The 22,138-nt window shown below is 37.3% G+C and overlaps 1 protein-coding gene across 4 annotated transcripts in view; it reads left to right on the top strand.

The window, feature by feature from the left end:
* Window positions 1–22,138, top strand: part of ELP4 (elongator acetyltransferase complex subunit 4) — a 263,144-nt gene that overhangs the window by 3,508 nt on the left and 237,498 nt on the right. For 2 of the 4 annotated variants that reach the window (XM_054025942.1, XM_054025939.1), the window contains exon 2: window positions 7,233–7,268. The exons of 1 other annotated variant lie outside the window; for it this stretch is intronic. In XM_054025942.1, the coding sequence (XP_053881917.1) occupies window positions 7,233–7,268 (36 nt within the window). Of the gene's footprint in view, window positions 1–7,232; window positions 7,269–7,706; window positions 7,826–22,138 lie in introns of all 4 variants that reach the window. One more of the 4 variants, XM_054025941.1, reaches the window with a different exon arrangement.

The raw sequence follows: 22,138 nt of genomic DNA, 5'->3' as shown, positions 1-22,138 counted from the left end.
TACATAATAAAGGTGTATATGCTCTAAACAGGAATATAGCATATGATAATTCTTCTGTCTATTCCACTCTTCAGTGGAAAACCTTGTCCTCCAAAATCGTATCACCAGTATTTTCTCCTTCCAAATGCATCCTATAAGAGATACGTGATTTATATTATGGTTTCAGTCTTTTCTATGCAGTTCCAACAATTCTCTCTTTCTTATTCAAGCCTCAAATCTCCATGCTTTGCATGGTGGTGCAGAAAATGAACTGCTCTCAACTAGCACCATGATAACCAATACCATAGGTAAAGGACTGAGTTGCCAAACTGAGGAACAAACAGATTATAAATACACAGCAGTAATAGGGCCCTTCAAAAGGATTTTGAAGGATTTTAAAATAACCTTTCTTTCTTTCCTTTTCTTTCTTTTCATTCTGTCAGCTTTTCATCTTCTCTCCAATCTATTTCACACCAATTCATGTCTTTCTCCACTTAGAGAGAGAGAAGTGTATGGGAAAATTCCATGGTAACCATGTACTAGTTTCATATACCATATAATTCAATAAAGTTATTTAAAAGTATTTATTACATTTGATACAGTAAAATGAGCCTCTGATCCTAGGAAATGCCAAGCAAGGTTGCGTTTTATGCCTTAAATACTCATACAAATACTGTAAATCTGGCGTGTAAAAAGTGGTAGTATGCAAAAAATCCTTGAGACGTAACTTATTAACAAAAAAATCCGAATTTGCTGACAATTTGTCAATCCAGCACCCTCTCAGTACAAGTTACTGTTTTAAAAATGTGCTGCTTCTGCCATGAACACAAGAAGTGAGTTTAAAATCTAATGGTGATGATGATGATAAAGTATAATTATCTGTGGATTTCTGAGCTTGTATCCCATTTTGTGTGTATAACTGCTGTCTCGTAAGATCTTCGAGGCTTGAGCTGTTTGTGTATTGTATAGAGCTAAGCGCACTGCTGGTGCTAAACAAATAATATTAATATTCTTCCTAATGTTTGCTTTTAAAAAAAAAAAAGACTTTCTTTGGCCCTGCTCTAAATTGTTCACTCTTCTGATTTGTGAAGAAAAACTCCCATTCAACCTACTGTTCTGTTGGCAGAAGAAGCACAGTTAACATAAGACGTTAATATTCAAACTGGCATATTGAGCTGTTGGAATACTTTTTGTAGGCCCCATCTATAGTTATTTTTACTTTTGAGCAAATAGAGTGCAACAATAATCTGTGAGAATTCAGAATAATAAATGTTTATACTTAAAAAGATAGAATAATTCTAACAGTTGCTGACTAGCTAGGAAGTTTGTAGGTGAACAGTGTAAAATGTTTGATTAAAGTTGTTTGCCATAACTAATATTAAGAAATTATATGGAAGAAGGATATTATGATGGCAAATGAGGTGACAAATATGTCACTTCTGTGACTGCTACAGAAGTCCTGGGACTTCTGTGTAGTTGAAAGGTAAATGTATAGTACGGTAATATCCCTGCATGCAAGTACAGTGAATTTTGACTGAATGGTCTCTATGATGATGTATTTCACCATATATTTTTGCTTGTACAGTAGTTTTAACCATAACTACAGAAGATGCAAAACTGTTAGATGGGATTTGCGCTGTTGGTTGTTACTGTTATATAACTATGCAAATAATTCTTTTGATTAGTTGTATTAGAATAAAAGTACCTTCAGTACAATTTACAATTCTCCTCTTCCCCCCCCCCCCCCCCAAGTTTCTGTTAGAATATTTGATCACTGTAAAAATCACTTTATTTTTTTGCTTTTTGTCACTTGGAAAATCCCAATTTTCAGGTCAGTTCAGACTTCATGTTGTAACATTAATTCCACAATCATAACTAATAGACTGGACCATAAAGGAAAGAATATTGAATTAATACAGTTACTGATAGACATAAGAAGAACCACACCACTTCTTTAAAACAAAAATATCCAGAACCACTTTTTTTATTCTAAATTTTCCTGACAATGCCTTGCAACAACAAAGGCAATGGTGTCTAAAAAATTGTCATGTTGTGTCTAGCTAATATTTGAGTTATGAAAAAAGTATAATAATGTGAAAATGAATTAACTGATTTCTCTGATATTTAGAAGTTGCTTGGTCTGGTGTTCTCTATTGTTTTATTGAATTTAAAATCATTTGCTGACTCTTATCAGGTTATGGAGAACAATTCTAGCAACATCAATGAGTTAAAAATGAATTAATGTAGATTGATAATAGATGCAGGACATTTTGCCTCTCCATCACCAGTAAGGATGAGATAGTTAGTGACTGAAAGTTGCCCACTGATGGTTATTTGGCCTGTATGAAACAAGTTTGTGATCTTGGTCCCAGTTCCTTTTGGATGTATTCCCAACATTGCAATTGGTACTAATGTTCATAGTCACAGCTGCAAAGCTAAAGATTCCAATTCCTACTGAAATCGTCTGGAGTTGTATCAGGCACTAAATTGCCATATAGGCTGAGCTACCCCTATCCCTACAGGTGGTCCATTTAGGCCAGGGTTGACGCTCTTATCAAGAGCTTAGGAAGTAATTACCGTTGTACGTGACTACCTGTTTGCTGGTGAGGGGATTTCGGTCTCTATGCCTGTTAACCTGGCCTCTTCAATGAGCTCTACATTTGCTTTTAGAAGAAGATATAATTGTATTATATTGGCAAATGCAAAACACCTTAGCAGACTAGTTAACAATAATAGCATGATAGAACTGCATTGACTATATTTTTCTAACACAACCTTCTATGGTTCCTTAATAAATGCTCATAAGGAACGAGAGGAGCAAATTGAAATCTGAATTCCTTTAAATACAAATTAAAATATTTTTCTCCCAGTATAAAACATGGAAGTCATTTTAGATTTTTTGAGTGTGTCAGATCTTCTCTCTCTTTATAGATACTTTAAACTTGTTTTGAAGCTAAGGCCAGAATTCTCAAATCTGGATTCATAAAGTTAGGTTCCTAAGATGTATTCATGTGCTGAACGTCTTTCAGTTGCCAGTGGAATTTCTGCTTGACTAGCCTTTTTGAAAATTGGGCTGGTTCTTGTAATGCTCAAAAAGCAATTTAGGAGCTTAATTTCAGGCATTTTGATTTGAAATTTTTGGCCTAAATTTATTACTTCTAAACTTCTGGCGGAGATTTTAAATGTTGCAGCTTATTTTATTTGTACCAAACCAGAATTTAAAAAGTCCTCATGTCTGGGCTTGCGTATTTAAGTCAGTTTGACTTTTGGATGAAGTTTAAATAGCTGGGTCAATAGTTCAAAAGATATTTTCTAGGACGGGGCCTGCTTAGATATCAGACTCATTCCTAAAGGTCTCTTATCTGTTCTCTTCATCTCCTCTTAGCTATCACCTATTCACCTCAATTGTAATTATAAGTATATATCCAGGGAAAATAGGATATCCATACATGTTTCCAACTTCTCTCCTTCCCTTTGTTTCCCCTTGTCATAACTATAAAGGGGAGGGTAATAGCTGTCCTGTGTACAGTACTATAAAATCCCTCCTGGCCAGAGACTCCAAAATCCTTTTCCCTGTAAAGGGTTAAGAAGCTCAGGTAACCTGGCTGGCATCTGACCTAAAGGACCAATAAGGGGACAAGATACTTTCAAATCTTGGAGGGGGGAAGGTTGTTGTTTGTGTTCTTTGTTTGGGAGTGTGTTCGTTCTCGGGACTGAGAGGGACCAGACATCAGTCCAGGTTCTCCACATCTTTCTAAACAAGTCTCTCCTATTTCAAACTTGTAAGTAAATAGCCAGGCAAGGCGTGTTAGTTTTCCTTTGTTTTCTCAACTTGTAAATGTACCTTTTACTAGAGTGTTTATCTTTGTTTGCTGTACTTTGAACCTGAGACTAGAGGGGAGTCCTCTGAGCTCTTTAAGTTTGATTACCCTGTAAGGTTAATTTCCATACTGATTTTACAGAGATGATTTTTACCTTTTTCTTTAATTAAAAACCTTCTTTTTAAGAACCTGATTGATTTTTCCTTGTTTTAAGATCCAAGGGGTTTGGATCTTAATTCACCAGGAGTTGGTGAGAGGAAGGAGGGGGGATGGTTAATTTCTCCTTGTGTTAAGATCCAAGGGGTTTGGATCTGTATTCACCAGGGAATTGGTAAAGGTTTTTTAAGGCTTCCCAGGGAAGGAAATTAGCCTTGAAATGGTGGCAGCAGAACCAGAGCTAAGCTGGTAGTTAAGCTTAGAAGTTTTCATGCAGGCCCCTACATTTGTACCCTAAAGTTCAAAGTGGGGATCCAGCCTTGACACCCCTATAACCCCTCCCCAAATCACACCCCACATGCATACTCTTAAGATGTTAATAATGTAAACCATACTTAATTTGCACTGGAAATAGTTCAAACAATGTGCATCAAACAAGTTCTTGAATACAAACAGAAAATAGTTATCAAGATCATTTTGACCATGGAGCTTTCTCTAGGAGCAACTTTAAAGAGAGTATATTTCCAGCTGGTATTTATTCCATTTGTAGCTCACGTATGATACAACATCCTCGTTTTTGTTTTTTATTGATAGTGATAACTGTTAATGTACGTATTAGGAACACTTAAAAAACTTCATTACATCTGTGTGTGAGTCTGTGTAATCTGTAAGAAATCTAAAGAGAAATAAAATTGTGTAGTCAATGTAATAGCTAAATTATTTAAAAACAGAAATATTTAAATAAAAATATTAGCTGATACAGAAGTTATTTATTAACTAAAATTCCTTACTGCAAAATAGTAACCATTAGGCTATGTCTAAACTTAGGGCAGCGTATAGAGTACAGACATTGCATGCTCCCCTACCCTGGGTGTAAATAGCAATGTAGATGCTGAGGCATTGCTTAGGCGAGTAAAGGCATGCCAGAATATTAGGATAAATACTCTACAACAGGGGTAGGCAACCTATGGCATGCATGCCGAAGGCGGCACACGAGCTGATTTTCAATGGCACTCACACTGCCCGGGTCCTGGCCACCGGTCCGGGGGTGTTTGTATTTTAATTTAATTTTAAATGAAGCTTCTTAAACATTTTAAAAACCTTATTTACTTTACATACAACAATAGTTCAGTTATATATTATAGACTTATAGACAGAGACCTTCTAAAAATGTTAAAATGTATTACTGGCATGCGAAACCTTGAATTACAGTGAATAAATGAAGACTCGGCATACCTCTTCTGAAAGGTTGCCGAACCCTGCCCTACAACAAGGGAACTCAATAGGTGGACTGCAGGCCGGATCCGGACTGCCAGATGCTTTTGAATGGACCCTGAAATATTTGTTTTTACTTTGTATCTTTATTGTTGTTGAGTTATTTTATCTGGAGTCTGGACCTTGACTATACCTTGATCAAGAAATTTGGATCTTGACAAAAAATAATTGACTATCGACCTGCCCTACAGAAGTTCTCTGAAGCAGTGGCTCCCACATCTACATTGCTATTTTTAGCAATGTAGCATCATGCTGCTGGTGAAAGGCTCCAGAAGCAGGGAAAGGCTTTGGCAGCAGGGAGGCGCAGAGAGAGGCTCCTGCAGCAAGGAGCTGCTGGAGTCTTTCCTTGCTGCCTCCTGCACCATACATAGCCTTTCTCTGTCATGAGCAGCTACGTATGGCAGTATGGATGCAGCCTGCCCTTAACTTCAGCTTGTAGCTATATATACCCTATGTGCTGCCACGAGTGTAGACAAAGCCTCAGTTGCCCTATTTCCACAGAATGTTATTCAGTAAAACATACAGAACTGTTTGTAATACTAAATGTATTTTAAAAATGTTTTATCACTTCATACAGGTAGGATAGCCTTGTTTGCTGCAGTAAATATTTTAGTTTATAGTTGGCATGTTGTACAGCTGGGACAAACATGGGCCCATTTTCATATTTGCCTGCTTCATAAAAATGTGTAAAATTTTTAAGATTTCTTTCATAATGAGCTGTCTATTCTCTGCCATTGTAGCAGTGGTTTCTCAAACAACTTTTCCCCTTTACTGTCCTCCTTCCACTTTAGTTCTGTTAAGGATAGTTAACACACTTCTTTATTTTTAAGATAATTACTTATTTTAGGAGAGTGGCCACTTATACTTGTCTTGCAAATTCTACTTGTCCTGTGTAAAGAATTTTTTTTATATAAATATGCAAAATAGTGGGTTTTTCTTTCATTAAAAGGATGGGTGTGGAGGCTTATGTTTGGGCAGGTAAATGTTATGATCACTTTTTAAAACTGACTGATGGAATTACATCATTGATATTATAAATTCTGAGGTGGGGATCAAGAAAATCAACTCTAATGTAGTCACAATTCAAAATGTGTACTAATGAATTCAACTGTTCTTTCAAGTGTACTAAGATGTAAGACAGGTTTCTGATAACTGAATATTAATTTCAGCTAACAGATTTTTTTGCTATGTTCATTTGATCATCAGTGATTGGTACATAATGACTGGTTATGTAAACAAAATGGGAAGAGAAAAACATTGATGCTCTTAGTTAAACAAGAGGATGGAGTGAATCCTTATTTTTTAACAACCAGTTAAAAAATCAACCAGTTATGTTTATCCAGGCAGGCCTCTATATATTTAAGGAGATGAGAAGTGTCAAACAAGGAAATGCTTTTAGGGTAGAAGCTTAATCTCTCGGATTTTATGTACTTAAAGGCTCCATCCGACTCTCATTCAGTGAAATCTGGCTCCTCTGAAGTCAATAAGAGTTTTTACCATTTACTTCAGAGCAGCCAGAATTTTCCCTGTTGACATCAGTGCGAGTTGGATGAGCCCTTGTTGAGGTACTCTGCATGGTTAATTGGTGGCTGTAGAGTTAGTATTATTAATTGCTACTAAATATGGACCCAATCCTGCACATTTTTATTCACCTGAGTAGTCCTACTAAAGTAAGTGTTTGATTAAGGCTCTACAACATTATTGCAGTACTTAAGCTCAGTTGTGTAGATCTCTGCAGGATCTTTTCATATAAAGAGAATAGTACAATATATTGTGAAAGTAATTGTAATGTGTAATATATAATTACATGTAATATGTAATTATTTCATAATAGTGAATTGTAGGAAGTTTGCAAAGGTAATTAAAATGTTGTTCACATTTACATTTTTAAACTTGCTATATCATCTTTCTTTGACTTATAAACTAAGCAAACTTAATTGTTCTCTAAGGTAACATTAAAATATAGTCTCATCTTGTTCTTGGTTTTTGTTTTGTTTCCAGGTGGAGGTTTAGCTGTTGGAACCCTTCTTCTTATTGGTTAGTAAAGAATATATGAATATATTGTGCTATACTTTTGTCACACTTAGCTAATATTTTATATAGCTATGATTACAATTTTTTTTTAATTACATTCAAACTTTAATTCTCAGCACCTTCCATGTTTGCCTCTCTTCATGGTCGGTCATTCCCCATCTCCATAGCATTTAGTGGCAAACCAGATTTTTGCTCTGAACCTGGGCTTGGGGACTACCCATTGGAAAGAACTCTCCAGAATTCTTGCCTCCAAGCAGCACGCATGACATACTCCCAGGTCTCCCTTTGTAGCAAAGCTTTAAAATTTTATAAACTCCCATTAAACTAAATTTTTCTGCCTTTATTGGTTTTGAGATTTTTCTCCCCAAAACTGCTAAAGTTAAAACTTGGCTTTCTAAGGAGGGTTTGAAGGATAGCAGCTCTCTTCCTCTTCTCCCTCAGAAATGGCCAACAGCGAAAGCAGACCACAGGAACTCAGCAACCAGCTGTAATGTGGGCAAGGTCCATGCCAAGACAGCTAAGCAGGCCACGGGGAAAGCTGGCTCCTAGCCAGCATGTGGGTAAGGTCCACACTGAAACAGTTGAGTAGGCCACATGGAAGCTCCCTTCACCGAGACCAGGCCGGAATCAGTGTCATAGAGCTGGAGTTAAGTTTTCCACAGCCCTGCTGCCTCTCCCTTGAGAATGGGACCCCTATTCCCACGTAGAGCCTCATGAATCTTGGGTGGAGGCAAGGTGAAGGGGAGCCAGGAGTGAAGAAATACCTGCTCCGAGCCAGCATGTAGGCAAGATATATGCTGAGCTGATTAAAAAGGGTGTAAAGCATACCCCCTTCCCACAGTGTTCTACCTGCACCATGAAAGGTGGCAGCTTCTGTGACCTTTCTGATACCAAATGAGTCATTTGTTTCCAGTTGCTATGGCTCATTCCTAATTCTAAGCAGTTGTCCCTTGCTCAGCCTGGACCTAGCAACAAGGAGCATAGAATCATAGAATATCAGGGTTGGAAAGGACCTCAGGAGGTCATCTAGTCCAACCCCCTGCTCAAAACAGGACCAATTCCCAACTAAATCATCCCAGCCAGAGCTTTATCAAGCCTGACCTTAAAAACCTCTAAGGAAGGAGATTCCACCACCTCCCTAGGGAATCCATTCCAGTGCTTCACCACCCTCCTAGTGAAAAAGTTTTTCCTAATATCCAACCTAAACCTCCCCCACTGCAACTTGAGACCATTACTCCTTGTCCTGTCATCTGGTACCACTGAGAACAGTCTAGATCCATCCTCTTTGGACCCCCCTTTCTGGTGGCAGCCAACCCGCCTCTGCCTGAGAAATCATCCTCTAGAGAAAAAGAGCATTAGTCTGTGCAAAAAAGCAGAAAACATAGAGTTCTGCATTGAAACCCAGCAATGTGCTTGTTCTCTCAAGAAACCAGATCCAAACCAGGCAGCACTATCCTACAGAAAGACCAGAAAGTGCAGTGGCTTAGATATGATTGGTGGGAATTTTCCCAGTGGTGGTTACTAATCTTTCAATGCTGGAATTCAGGTACAGTTCAACTTGTCTTTGGATAAGACTACCTGCAATTCACAATCATCACTGAATTTAAACATACAGTCAATGGAACAGGGAACAGTGAGAGAAAAAACATTAGAGAAAGAGGAAACAGATGAATGAGAGTCTCCGTTGTATGTTGTGCAGAGAAAGTGATGTATTTTTTTCACTTTACCTATGCCTCAACAGAGGAGCACTTACAGAGGAGGTGAAATGATTTAGAGTGGGATGTTGACTTGTCTTTTCTCTGCCTTCCAGCCTGCAGGAGTCCCACAGGAGGTCATAAAATGGCTACAGTTTTTCTTAGAGAAACATGAAGGATGCATGCCTTAACACTGTCCTTTCAATCTCAATAGTAACCTGCTCTCGGCCTTCTCACAGGGGATTGGCCCAGAGACTGGTGAAGGATAGATACTGCGGATTCAGCTCCTAAAGGGTCAGCACAAAAACTTAAAACATGTAATGAGAGAGTCTCACTTCTAGATCCTTTAAAGAGGAGAAAACTAAAGCTGAGCCTTTGAGTGAGATACCTCAGACGCTCAGCTAAGCATCCAGAATTAAGTACAAAAGGGCATCTGTCATCTCAGGTTCTTCTTCTTTAAAAAATGCCTCCCCTTCTAAAAACAAAACAACAAAACACTTGCAAAGTTGAGGAAGAGCTGTGTAATTCTTCCTCAAATAGTTTATGGGTGTGATTAAGATGGAGTGGGAATTCCCTATCAAGGACTACTTGTACATATGGACTAAGGTCTCCATTACTCTGCCTGAGTTTAAGGTTGCTGCATCCTTCTTGGTAAAGGGTACAGTCATGCCAGCTGAGGGAACATTCCTGCCAAACCTGCAGACAGGAGAATAGGATTGTGACTCAGACTAAACTTGGATAAAGCACCCTAAGCCCTGAGAATATTGGTTGCAGTCTCTTATTGTGGAGGTCCACTGTGAGCACATGCAAAAGAAAAATTACATCAAATCTATTCTAAACAAAATTTCCCTGCCAGCCTTTTTTAGAACTGATATCTCATCTGACTGATTTGCTGCATATTCAAAACTTCCATAGATGTGTCCTGGTGCAACTATTGCTCTATTTGAATAAATTGGGGCTAACCTCTGATATCCTTCCAACTATTTTGTTAAACACTGTGAGGATCATAAACCCTGTGTGACTACTTTGTCTCTAGGCAAAGGAATAATCCCTTCCTCCTTCCAATGAGAGAATCTTCAAACTACCTTATGTCATAGGTGTTTTCTTTGAAGGTGTTGCACCAGGTTCCAATGTAGAGATTACACATTAGGATGAGGGCATTTCTGCCTTCTGTGAGAGTTGGAAGATCAAGGAAAACCACGTAATCTCAAAAGCTTCTCTTGTTTTTGGGTTCCCAAGTCTGTGCAGCTTTCCCCCAGCTCCATCCCAATGAAGAGTTTTTCATAGTGGGCACTCATCTGGGAGTGAACCACCTCAGAAAATAGGTGCTTGAAATAATCAGGGGAAGGATATTCAGAAGAACTATAGAATTCAATCCTTGCCCCTTTACAGTATGAAAATAAACCTGGAGTTCTACTGAAGATATGATCGGGGAGAGCTACCCAGAAATTCTTTAACTTCTGCTACAAGAAGTATTTTCAATGAGGTTTCATGAGCCCCTTTTTGGAACTTAGAACTTCTATATTGGTATTCACAAATGTAGTATCTTTGCTTCCTTTCTTATCTAAGAAGTGGGCTAAAAGATCTCCTTTATGCCTTCTCCCCTCAGTCACTGAGTGTAAAGATGGTAAAGAATATTGTGAAGGAACAGGCCACAGTGATTATAATCATATTAATCCTTAGGTCTTATAGTCTTACTAACCCTCAGGTCTTTCCTCAATTAGGTCTGAGAAGCGTAATTGGAACCTTCTTTCAAATGTCCAGCACATACATGCACGCACTCTAAAAAGGGCTTATCCTGAACGGATATCCCATGCCGCCTAATTCATCATTTGGGAAGCTGAGAGGAAGGAATTACAGTCTCTCATTCTAAGAAGGTGATCAGCAGCCACCTAGCATCTTAGAAGAAATATACAAATGATGTCTGTCATAAACTAGAGGTCTAGATATTAATGTTACAAAGAACATTCATCAGGGCAAAGTCAGTTGAAGCAAAGGACAAGTTGGCCTGATCATCAAACTCAAGGCCAATGCTCTTTGGAAAGACAAATCAGTGACTGCAGGCATATTGCACTGTAAGAAAACCAGGAAAATCTCTTATTCAAGTCAGATAACAGGTTCCTGAGGACCACTACTCTTACCAGTCCACTGGCAAGATGCAGATTCTTCTAGCCCACAGATCAAAATCACGGCAACTTTTAATAAAACTATCTTTCAACTTCACAGTTGGTAGGTCTCTTCCTCTTCTTGCTGAAAGTATCTTGCCTACTTGGCACCTCCTTGTCCAAGGAAGCTAAGGAGTTTGGTATGCTCGGAGTGAAACCTGAGTTACACATTTGTACTTCTGTGAACTAGTTAGGCCTCCATTCCCAAAAATACCAGTCTTCCTCACATAATAGAAAGTAGTGTTGTTGCTCTTCTGGTTGAAACAAATACCCTAAGGAAGTAGAAAGGCATAAGTTACATGTGAATGGAGTCTACAGAGTGTGTGTGTATGTGTATGTATATATATATATATATATATATATATATATATAAGAGAGAGAGAGAGACATACATACATTCAAAGCCTCAGGTATGACTCTTCTTACTATGCACTTTGTGTGATCTTTCTATTGTTGCTCTTTTCACACATCTTATCAGGATCTCTGTAAGGTTACTTACAGGGTCTTCCATCTATACTTTCTTTATAGTATTAAGTTAACACTCTTACCCCATCTGATACAGGATTTGATAGAAGTCTGTTCCTCAACAGGGTGGCTGTTAAACCTTAAGTTCCTATTCATTTCTACACGGGTAAACTGAGTCCCTCCTTGCCTAGGGTGATTTACTGCTTTCTACATCCCTGCTCTGAAGACTGACGGACATCGAGGGGACAGAGAGGAAAAATTCTCTTGTAAATTTTCGTTCTAGGACTTTCCATATTAGATCGTCTGATCATGCCTTGGAAGAATGCATTATGTTCAGAGTGAGGGGTGTGGGTGTGGTTGGTTGGCTTGTTTATTTTCCCTCCCCCCTGGCTATTGCTTGCTTGTTAAATAGTGTGAAAAGGAAAAGGGTGTTTCTCCAGAAAATTGCTAAATTTTTCATGTCAAGGCTCTGCTGTAAATGGTTTGAGTTGGATAGCACTTTATATAATTAGTATTTTTCAGCTTTGGAAGCTGTTGTTCTGGAGAATTCTTTCTGAGCAGTGAACCTAAGCCCAAGTTCAGAGCAAAGATCTGATCTGCGTCCCGTTGCTGTGGCAATGGGGAATGTCCCACTATGAAGGCTGTCTAACATGGAGGGTCTTAAAATGAAAATTCACAGGTAAGATAGAATTTTTCCTATTTCTTACTACTTTTTTTAATTATATCTAATCCTTCCTCAAACCAATGCAGCCTGTCTTTCCACAGGATAAAACAAAATTCACTGTAGAGAAATACCTGGGCTACTGATCTCTGCAGACACTGAGTTGGGGCTGGAAATAAAAGATGCAAAAATATCAAAAGTTCGATGATTAATATGAGGCTTATTTGGTATTATATTGGACCCTGCAAAACTGCTGAGGCTCAAAATCAGCATTAATAAAAATTAGAATTGTGATTAAAAATAATGAGGACTCCATAAACTTGCTTGTTTAATAGTGCAGTGTTCTTGGAGAAACAAAATATAAATAATGAACCTGATCCGGTAGTCTTTCAAGCAAAATTCCCACTGACTTAAATTGGCACCAATGGGAAATGTAAGGATAGCAAATAAGATAAGTCGTGGTTGACTATTGGAGGAGAACTGCTCCAGAGTGGTGTAGGTGGCAGCATTAATTTTTTTTGTTTTATGTACATTTTAATACTTATGAAAATACCACAGAACTGGTTCACTATAGGTAACAGAAGTACAGTCTACTACTCTACTAATATACCTATAGCCATAAGTAGCCATCTTTACAACTAAGAGCTAATTTAATCTAACTTCAAAAAGATCTTTACTGGAATGAAAATCTGTGGAAGTATGGCCAAAGTGCGAACAAGGACATACTCTGTTTGGCGGTAGTTCTGCCCAAGATATGGTTTCACTATATTAAGAGATTTAATCATTTACATCTAGTTATCAAAGATTATAAGGCCAAAAGGGACCACAGTGATCATCTGTTTACTACTTCTTGTATAACACAGGCCATAGGACTTCCCTGAATTAATTCCTGTTTGAGTAGACCATATCCTTTTATAAAAATATATAATCTTGATTTTAAAATTTCCAGTGATTGAGAATCCACCATGACTCTTGGTAAATTGTTCCAATGATTAATTACCTTCCCTGTAACAAATGTGCACCTTATTGCTAGTCTAAATTTGTCTAGCTTCAACTTCCAGCCTTTGGATCTTGTTCCTCCTGTATAGATTGTGATCAAGTCACCCATTAACCTTCTTTTTGTTAAACTAAATAGATTGAGCTCCTTAAATCTATAAGGCATGTTTTCCAATTATTTAAACATTCTTGTGGCTCTTTGAACCGTCTCCAGTTCATCAACATCCTTCTTGAATTGTGGATACCAGAATTGGACACTATCTTCCAGTAGCAGTTGCCCCAGTCACAAATACAGAGGTAATATAACCTCCCTATTCCTACTTAATATTACTCTGTTTACACAACTGGGGATCACAGTAGTCCTTTTGATCACCGCTTCACAGCTTACGTTCAGTTGATTATCCACCATGGCCCCCAATTTCTTTTCAGAGTCGCTGCTTCCCAGGATAGAGGCCCCTATCCTGTGGGTATGACCTATATTCTTTGTCCTAAATTTATGACTTCACATTTTGCTATGTTAAAACATTGTTTGCTTGCTTCCAGTTTACCAAATGATCCAGGTTGCTCTGTATCAGTGACCTGTCCTCTTAATTATTTACTATTCACACAATCTTTGTATCATCTACAAACTTTATTAGTAATGGCTTTGTTTTCTTCCAGGTCATTGATAAAAATGTTAAATAGTGAAGGCTAAAAACTGGTCCCTGCAGGACTCCACTGGAAACACACCCCTTCAATCATTACTCCCCATTTACAATTACATTTTGATCTAGTTTTTTAATCCATTTTACATGTGCCATGTTGATTTTTGAATCATTCTAGTTTCTTAATCCAAATGTCATATAGTACCAAGTGAAATGCCTTACACAAGCCAATTACGTCAATACTGTTATTTTTATCAACCACATTTGTAATGTAAAGGCCTATATTTACCTAGGTCAGGGGTTGGCAATTTTTGGCACGCGGCTCATCAGGGTAAGCACCCTGGCGGGCCGGGCCAGTTTTATTTACCTGTTGACGTGGCAGGTTCGGCCGATCGCGGCCCCCACTGGCCGCGGTTCGCCGTCCCGGGCCAATGGGGGCGGCGAGAAGTGGCGCGGGAGAGCGATGTGCTGGCCCAGGTTGTTCTGTTTACCCTCTTTAAATATTGGCACAACATTAGCTTTCATACAATCTTCTGGAATGTCTTCAGTGTTCCAAGATTTACTGAAAATCAGCATTAACGATCCAGAGAGCTCCTCAGCCAGCTCTTTTAAAACTCTTGGATGCAAGTTATCCAGAGTTGCTGATTTTAAAATGTCTGTCTTTATTAGCTCCTGTTTTAACATCCTCCTGAGTTAGTGTTGGAATTTGAAGTATTTGGTTATCATTATTGTATAGCTATATGAAGGTTTTAAGAGTCTGGGTTTCATGTCTATGATTTTCTAACTAAAGATTAAAGTCCAAGAGGGATGGGAAGGCTTGATGTTCACTTACCTTACTTGCTGGTAAGAGAGCAGTTTTTCATGTGTTGAGTGGGGGGAAAAAACATTCTACCTCTAGTAGTTGATTAAACTAAGGCAGACAGAAAGCTAGGACAGTGATGAATCTTAAGCAGATGTAGACTATCAATTGATATTCCAGCTCAAGTCTGAATTTGGAAAAGAGAAGACCAAGACAAATAGGGACAATGATAGGTTAAGGCAGAAATCCCATGGAATATCACTTTGAGGTTACTAGTGTTACAGGAACCCAAAAAAGAACAGGTGGAGAAACTGGAATAAAATCAACAGAGGAAAATGTCTGAGATTTCTGAGAACTGTGTTGAGTAACTGAGAAGGGAAGTCAATAGTATCAGATAGAGCATGAAGGTCAAGATCTTTCTAATGCTAGGTTCTCCCATTGCCTGTTACAATATGGTGTATCTCAAGATACTGAAACTAATAATTTATAGTACCCATAAGTACATGAACTGTACAAAACCAATAATAAGACAAGGTCCTCACCCTGAAGACAGCCTAGGGAAGGGCAAAATTGCTGGGCAATACTTCTGCCACTTTCAGGTGGGAAAACAATGGTAGGATTTTTTGAGGGGGAAATGGGTTCTACAGAAGGTTCAGCAGGAGGAGACCGAAGGGATTTGGGATCAGGTGACAAGCCATTACAAGCAAAATGGTCAGCCAAAAAGCAGGCAGAAGGCATAGAATGGGAAAAATAAATGAAAGGGGGGCAGTAAGGATTGGAAGTAATAAAGGAACTAAACAGTGGGAAGACAGGAGAGCAAAAATGTAGACAAGAACAAGATTATGCAGGGCTTGAAAATGAAGCTGAGTCTCTTGCTCTTGATGTGGTAAAATGGGAAGCTACTAAGGGATTTGAGAAGGCATCTAATCAGATGAGCTGAAGGAAAAGATGTGTGAAATCCCGCTGAAGTCCACAGCAAAACTCACATTGACTTCAATAGAGCTAAAATTTCACCCCATAGTGCATGGCTACCAATTCTCTGAGTGCATAGCTGCAATTCTCATTCATGGGTTATGAGTTCATTCATTAGATATCAGATATAAAGAAAGAAGCAACAGAGGAGTTATTAGCATAAAGGTAATAGCTGGAAGTGTGGGAGAGAATGTATTTAAGATCCAAAATCTAACGTTTTAGACTTAAATAAAAAAAAATCTAAAACAATTCTGAAGTATATAATGTTGTACAAAAGACATTAAGAAAGAACTGTATTTTTTCGTGTAACTACACTGAAGATCTTGAAACTGGTTTTAAAGCTAGCACAGTGAGTATTCTAACAATCCAGTTACAATGGCTCATCAATAATACAGAAAAACAGTAAAATCCTCTCATGAGATTAGTCTAGGCAAGCTTTATATTTCACAGGATTGAAGCTGTCAGTGTTAAACCTCCTAGGAGGATCCTTCAGCATTGTACTCCAAGTATAGTAAAAAGGTTAAATTCTTTTTTTAACATTCTCTAAGGCAAGGATAAATTGCATTACTCTAAGATTAGCTCCCTTTGCAAATTAAATGCTCATCTTCATTATTTGACACCTATTATCCTGGTTAATTTAACCAAGTAATAGTAGATTCAGGGTATTAAAATGTTTGTCTTAATTATTATGGTTCTCTAGGGATGCAATAATATAGGTTGCTGGACAGTCTTGTAAAATATTATTTGGCATACAGTATGTATATATTTAAAGTTAAGTTTTCTAGCAGTGCTACTTTATAGCAGAGAACATCTTGATTCCCAGATAAACTGAAGTCTATTTACTCTTCTATGTTATTTCTTCTTTTACCATGCTTGAAGTGACCATATGTACTAATTGTTCATCTAATGTTCCTGTATCCTAGGAACTTCTTTTGGGACACCTGTAACTTCCCAATTTATTTCATTAGTCAAAACATTTGGTTTTGTAAAACTTCTTTTGTTCAAGATATTTTGCTATACCAGGTAAAACTTGCTCTGTGTTTACCAGAAACATATAGTCCAGTGGAACCAGTGTTCAGTGTTGTGAACAGTTTTTGGAGTGAAGTGAAAAGTTGAATGACACTATTAAAACTGTTCTTTTGCTGAAAGTGAATGTTAACAACACTTGTTCAGTGTTTCGTGTTAAACTCATTCAGAATGCTATGTTGCTGGAAAAAAATCATGCACTTTGAGAAATATGTACTTGTTGTTTCTGAGTCAGGAGCAAAAAGTAGTAACAACAGCATACACTTTTTTTAAGTGTCCGAACTTTAAAAAATATCACCAGAAAAGTGTTCCGTTTTTTTTAATTTTTAAAATGCGTGCCTTAATCATGCTACGTGCCTAATTTCTAAAGACAGTACTATGTACTGTAATTTTGAAGGACTCGGTTAACACAATGGTGCACACAGTATAGGAACCTGGATTGAATGTCACAATTCTTACACACTTTAAAAAAGTTAAGCTTTTGTTGTTGCTTCTGCCATTTGTCGAGGTCACTGATAGTTGAAGGTTTTAAAGGTTATCATATCAGAGGGTTTTGTTCGGTAGCTGAGGTCAAGTTAAAAAAAAAATGTTAAACCATAACATGTATTTTGTTAGAGGCAGGACTATACTTGTACATTCTAAGCCTTGAAGCAGTTTCAGCTACTTTAATTAGCTACTATTATTTTTGTTAGACATGCAATTTAACCTGACTGATAAGGGTACTCTTCACTTGTCAATATAATTGACTTTATCACCTTTTAAAAAGTTTAAAAAGGTAATCTCTGGAGAGGTACAAATCAGTGATTTGCCAAATATAATTATACAAAATACAGCATGTCAAAATTCACCTTCCCGCAGAATGGCTGAATGCCAAATATTGTAACATATATGTTTGCCAACTCTGGCTTTGGCGTGTGCTAATTAAATGCAAGTGACACAGACTAAATTCCCTCAAGCTTAGTAACTGTGGACATTAGTAAAATATCTTTAAATGGAATTTCAGATACTGAAGATGATTAAAACAATCACATCTCATAACCTGCAGCAGTTTTGGTGAGATGTTTTGTAGCTAAAGAAAGACTCACCTTAGGTCACACCACTGTATTGTAGTATTGTCTGGAGAAAAAAATATCAATACTGATGGATTGTGACAGTTTTTGACAGCTTTAGGGCAACCTGTCTAGACTTTCTACAAAAAGTGGTATTTGTATATTGCTGCAAATTTTCTCCCCAGATAGCTTTCTGCTTTTTAAATAAGTACGCTACCAGTTATCTTCTGGAAGTTTTCAAGGGCCCTTATGCCATTTTAAAAGGGTCTTCATAAACATGATCTACACTAGAGCTATCAAATGATTAATCACGCTGTTAAAAAAAATAATAGAATACCATTTATTTAAATATTTTTGGATGTTTTCTACATTTTCAAATATATTGATTTCAATTACAACACAGAATACAAAGTGTATAGTGCTCACTTTATATTTTTGATTACAAATATTAGTGCTGTAAAAAACAAGAAATAATATTTTTCAATTCACCTCATACAAGTACTGTAATGCAATCTTTTTATCATGGAAGTTGAGCTTACAAATGTGGAATTATGTACAAAAAATAACTGTATTGAAAAATAAAACAATGTAAAATGTTAGAGCCTACAAGTCCACTCTGTCCTACTTCTTGTTCAGCCAATTGCTCAGACAAACAAGTTTCTTTACATTTTCAAGAGATAATGCTGCCTGCTTCTTGTTTACAATGTCACCTGAAAGTGAGAATAGGCACTCACATGGCACTGTTGTAGCAAGCATTGCAAGGTATTTACGTGCCAGATGTGCTAAAGAGCTGTATGTCCCTTTGTGCTTCAACCACCATTCCAGAGGACATACATCCATGCGGATGATGGGTTCTGCTCAATAATGATCTAAAGCAGTGCAGACGGATGCTTGTTCATTTTCATCATCTGAGTCAGATGCCACCAGCAGAAGGTTGATTTTCTTTTTTGGTGGTTCAGATTCTGTAGTTTCTGTCAAAGTCTTGCTCTTTTAAAACTTCTGAAAGCATGCTCCACAGCTCATCCTTCTCAGATTTTGGAAGGCACTTCAGATTCTTAAACCTTGGGTTGAGTGCTATAGCTATCTTTAGAAATCTTACATGTGTACCTTCTTTGCGTTTTGTCAGATCTGCGGTGAAAGTGTTCTTAAAATGAACAACATGCTGGGTCATCATCTAAGACTGCTATAACATTAAATATATGGCAGAATGTGGGTAAAGCAGAGCAGGAGACACCATTCTCCCCCAAGGAGTTCAGTCAAAAATTTAATTAAACATTTTTTAATGAGCGTCATCAGCATGGAAGCATGTCTTCTGGAGTGATGGCCAAAGCATGAATGGTCATACGAATGTTTAGCATATCTGGCACATAAATACCTTGCAATACCGTCTACAAAAGTGCCATGAGAACACCTGTTCTCCCTTTGTGGTGATTATTGTAAATAAGAAGCGGGTAGCATTATTTCCTGAACTAAGTGGACTTGTATGCTCTAAAGTTTTACATTGTTTGTTTTTGAGTGCAATTGTGTAACACAAAAAAGTCTACATTTATAAGCTGCACTTTCATGATAAAGAGATTGCACTATGTATGTATGTATACTTGTATGAGGGAATTGAAAAATACTATTTTTTGTCTATATTATTTGTATTACAAATATTTGCACTGTAAAAATGATAAAGTAAGCTTTATTCACTTTGTATTCTATATTGTAATTGAAATCAATATATTTCAAAATGTAGAAAAACATCCTAAAATATTTAATAAATTTCAATTGGTATTCTATTCCTTAATAGTGTGATTAAAACTGCGATTATTTTTAATAATCACAATTAGTTTTTTTGAGTTAATCATGTGAGTTAACTGCGATTAATCAACAGCCCTAATCCACACATAGCAGTTTGTTTGGATTTTTTTGGTGTGTTTTTCCTCAAATACTTAACCCAACCCCTCACAAAAGAATAACTCTTATCAATTGGATACAGTTTTACTTACTCTTTTACTTGTATTCTTTTGTCCACATCCTCAGCTGGTGTAAATCAATATAGTTCCATTAAGGATCTTGTCCTTAACTTGTAAATAAGTTTGTAGCTACATTAAAATATACTACAGCTAATGCCCAGCTGGCACATTTGATTTCTCTATTAATGGGTCTTTTCTCATGCTCTAGCAGCCTCTCTAAAACATCTTGCCTGTGCCTCTGAAGAGCTGGTAGCTTCCTCTTTAATATTACTGGTGTGAATCAGACAGCAAGGTGTACCCTGAGTGGTAAATGTAGCCAATTGATGCAAAAGAGAAATAAAATGTCTATAATATACTCACTGAGCCTACTCCAAGCACAGAGTAAGAATTGGGAATTGGTTCCTTATTCTCCAGTATCAGCATGGCCTTACACTGAGTTACCATTTCTGTATATTGATAGCTATATTTTCCTGTCAGCTGCTGTAAGAGAAGACCAGAGAATAATGATGATAAACTAGTTATCTGCTCTCCTAAACTGCAGGGTCATGAGAGGATTTGTCATGTAGACAACATGGATAACTTCTAGGTAAAGAATCTTTCTTGTGCAGTTTTATGCTTCACTAGTTGCTCACCTGCCACTTAGCTTTGGAAATGTTCTTTGTTCAGAGAAAGTAGGGGAAGCTGTGGACTGTTTGTCTGAATTGCAATGATTGGACCCAGGAACAGAGTCTGCAGCAGCGGGATTCTTCTATGCTTGTGTGCCTTACCAGCTAGAGGTATGGTGCACAGTGAATGCTGTTGATGGGAGTACTGTTTAGAATGGAAGCTAAACACAAAGATTTGGGGTCCTGCCTTAAGTGCCTACAGCTTCATGTGAGTAGTACACTCTTAAGTTTCAGTCCCCATCAACACAGACTGTTAGGATAGAGGTAGTTCTTTCAGAAAAGGAGACAAATTTAAAGAATATAATTTGGGACATTTCACTTTTTGATTGCTACAATAAATTTTTGTTTTCAGATAAATTGTTGAGAACTTGCAAAATATTTTAACCATAAAAGAAACTAATTGCTATGCTGCTGAAATACCTGTACCAAACAATTTTAAAAAATCAGAGCTGTGTTCTTTTGGCTTTGAATAGTAACACAACTATTAAAGCCTGGGTACAATGGACACTATCAGAAAAGCCCTATCTGAGTGCACTTTAGATCTTTTGAATACAACAAAAGTTTAGTGACCTAGAAATGAATCAATAAAAAGCTATTCTCTATATGACAAATTGAAGAACTGAGGGATCCTTACAGATGCATTGACTTTAACCATTCAGGCTACATTGTTTGTAAAGGCTTTCTGAGACGCATTTAATCCTTGGAGTACTGTAGCAGACTGAGGTGTTTTGTATTTAGATTGCTCTCTGACAGTTTATTTTCCTATTCCCACTCTAAATTAGTATGATAGAAACCAATGTAAGTAGCCTAAAATAAAAGCTAATGTTAGGATGACATTTGTCACACTGAGTTAATTTTTTCTTTTTTTTCTCTTTTTTTTGACTAAATTGCAAGTTTATTGCAGAATATTGTTTTGGAGTTATCAGAGAAATTGAGCGTTCCTCAGACTTTAATGATTCCCAGTTCTTATTAAGTGATAAGTATATTACAGGAAAATTTATGAAGCAACAAAACCACTCATGATCCTAGATGTGGTGGTGATTGGGGGATTGTAATACTTTTTTACCATGGTGTCACCTTCATATTCTTTGTAGTTCTAGTATTATAGGAATAAGAAATGATACAGCCTACGGTAACCGGGTAGCCTGTTATAACAAGTACACATGTAAATATGTTTACTTAAATGATCCTTACTATCCCCAACGTCTAACTTTTTAGATTGCAAGCTCTTCAGGTCATGGACTATATTATTTTGTTCTGCACAAGTTGGAGCACACAGCTGATGATCAAGAAATAGATAACAATAATGGCACAGAGAGGATTCAAATACTATACACAATATCAGAAGCTATCTTCAAAAAATGTAATATTGACTCATATTCCATAAACATGAGAAATCCTGGCTCCATTCAAGTCAATGGGACTCATCCCACTCCTACTCCAAAACCTCATGGGGAAAGATGGGCTTTGCAACATATCTGTAAGATTAATAAATTAATTAAAAAGTCCAGGCTCTGGTGGACCAAGAACAAGAGCATATTTCAAAGTTGAAGACCCCTCATGAAGAATGTCATGCTAATGGTTCTTACTGTACTTCTTCAGATGGAAGAGGATCTAGCTGAATTACCTCCACTAACCATAACTGCATGGTATTTATTATATGGAGACAGATGGTTTCTTTCAGATAACCAGGTCCCAATCTATTTTAATTTTTTATTGTTATACCATGTCATTACCTTGATTTCTGGGTAGCTAGGGTTTTTACGGTTAGGGCTTTAG

This window comes from Malaclemys terrapin, chromosome 4, assembly GCF_027887155.1.
Source record: "Malaclemys terrapin pileata isolate rMalTer1 chromosome 4, rMalTer1.hap1, whole genome shotgun sequence".
Taxonomy (NCBI): Eukaryota; Metazoa; Chordata; order Testudines; family Emydidae; genus Malaclemys; species Malaclemys terrapin.
This window is presented reverse-complemented; position numbering and strand designations above follow the sequence as displayed.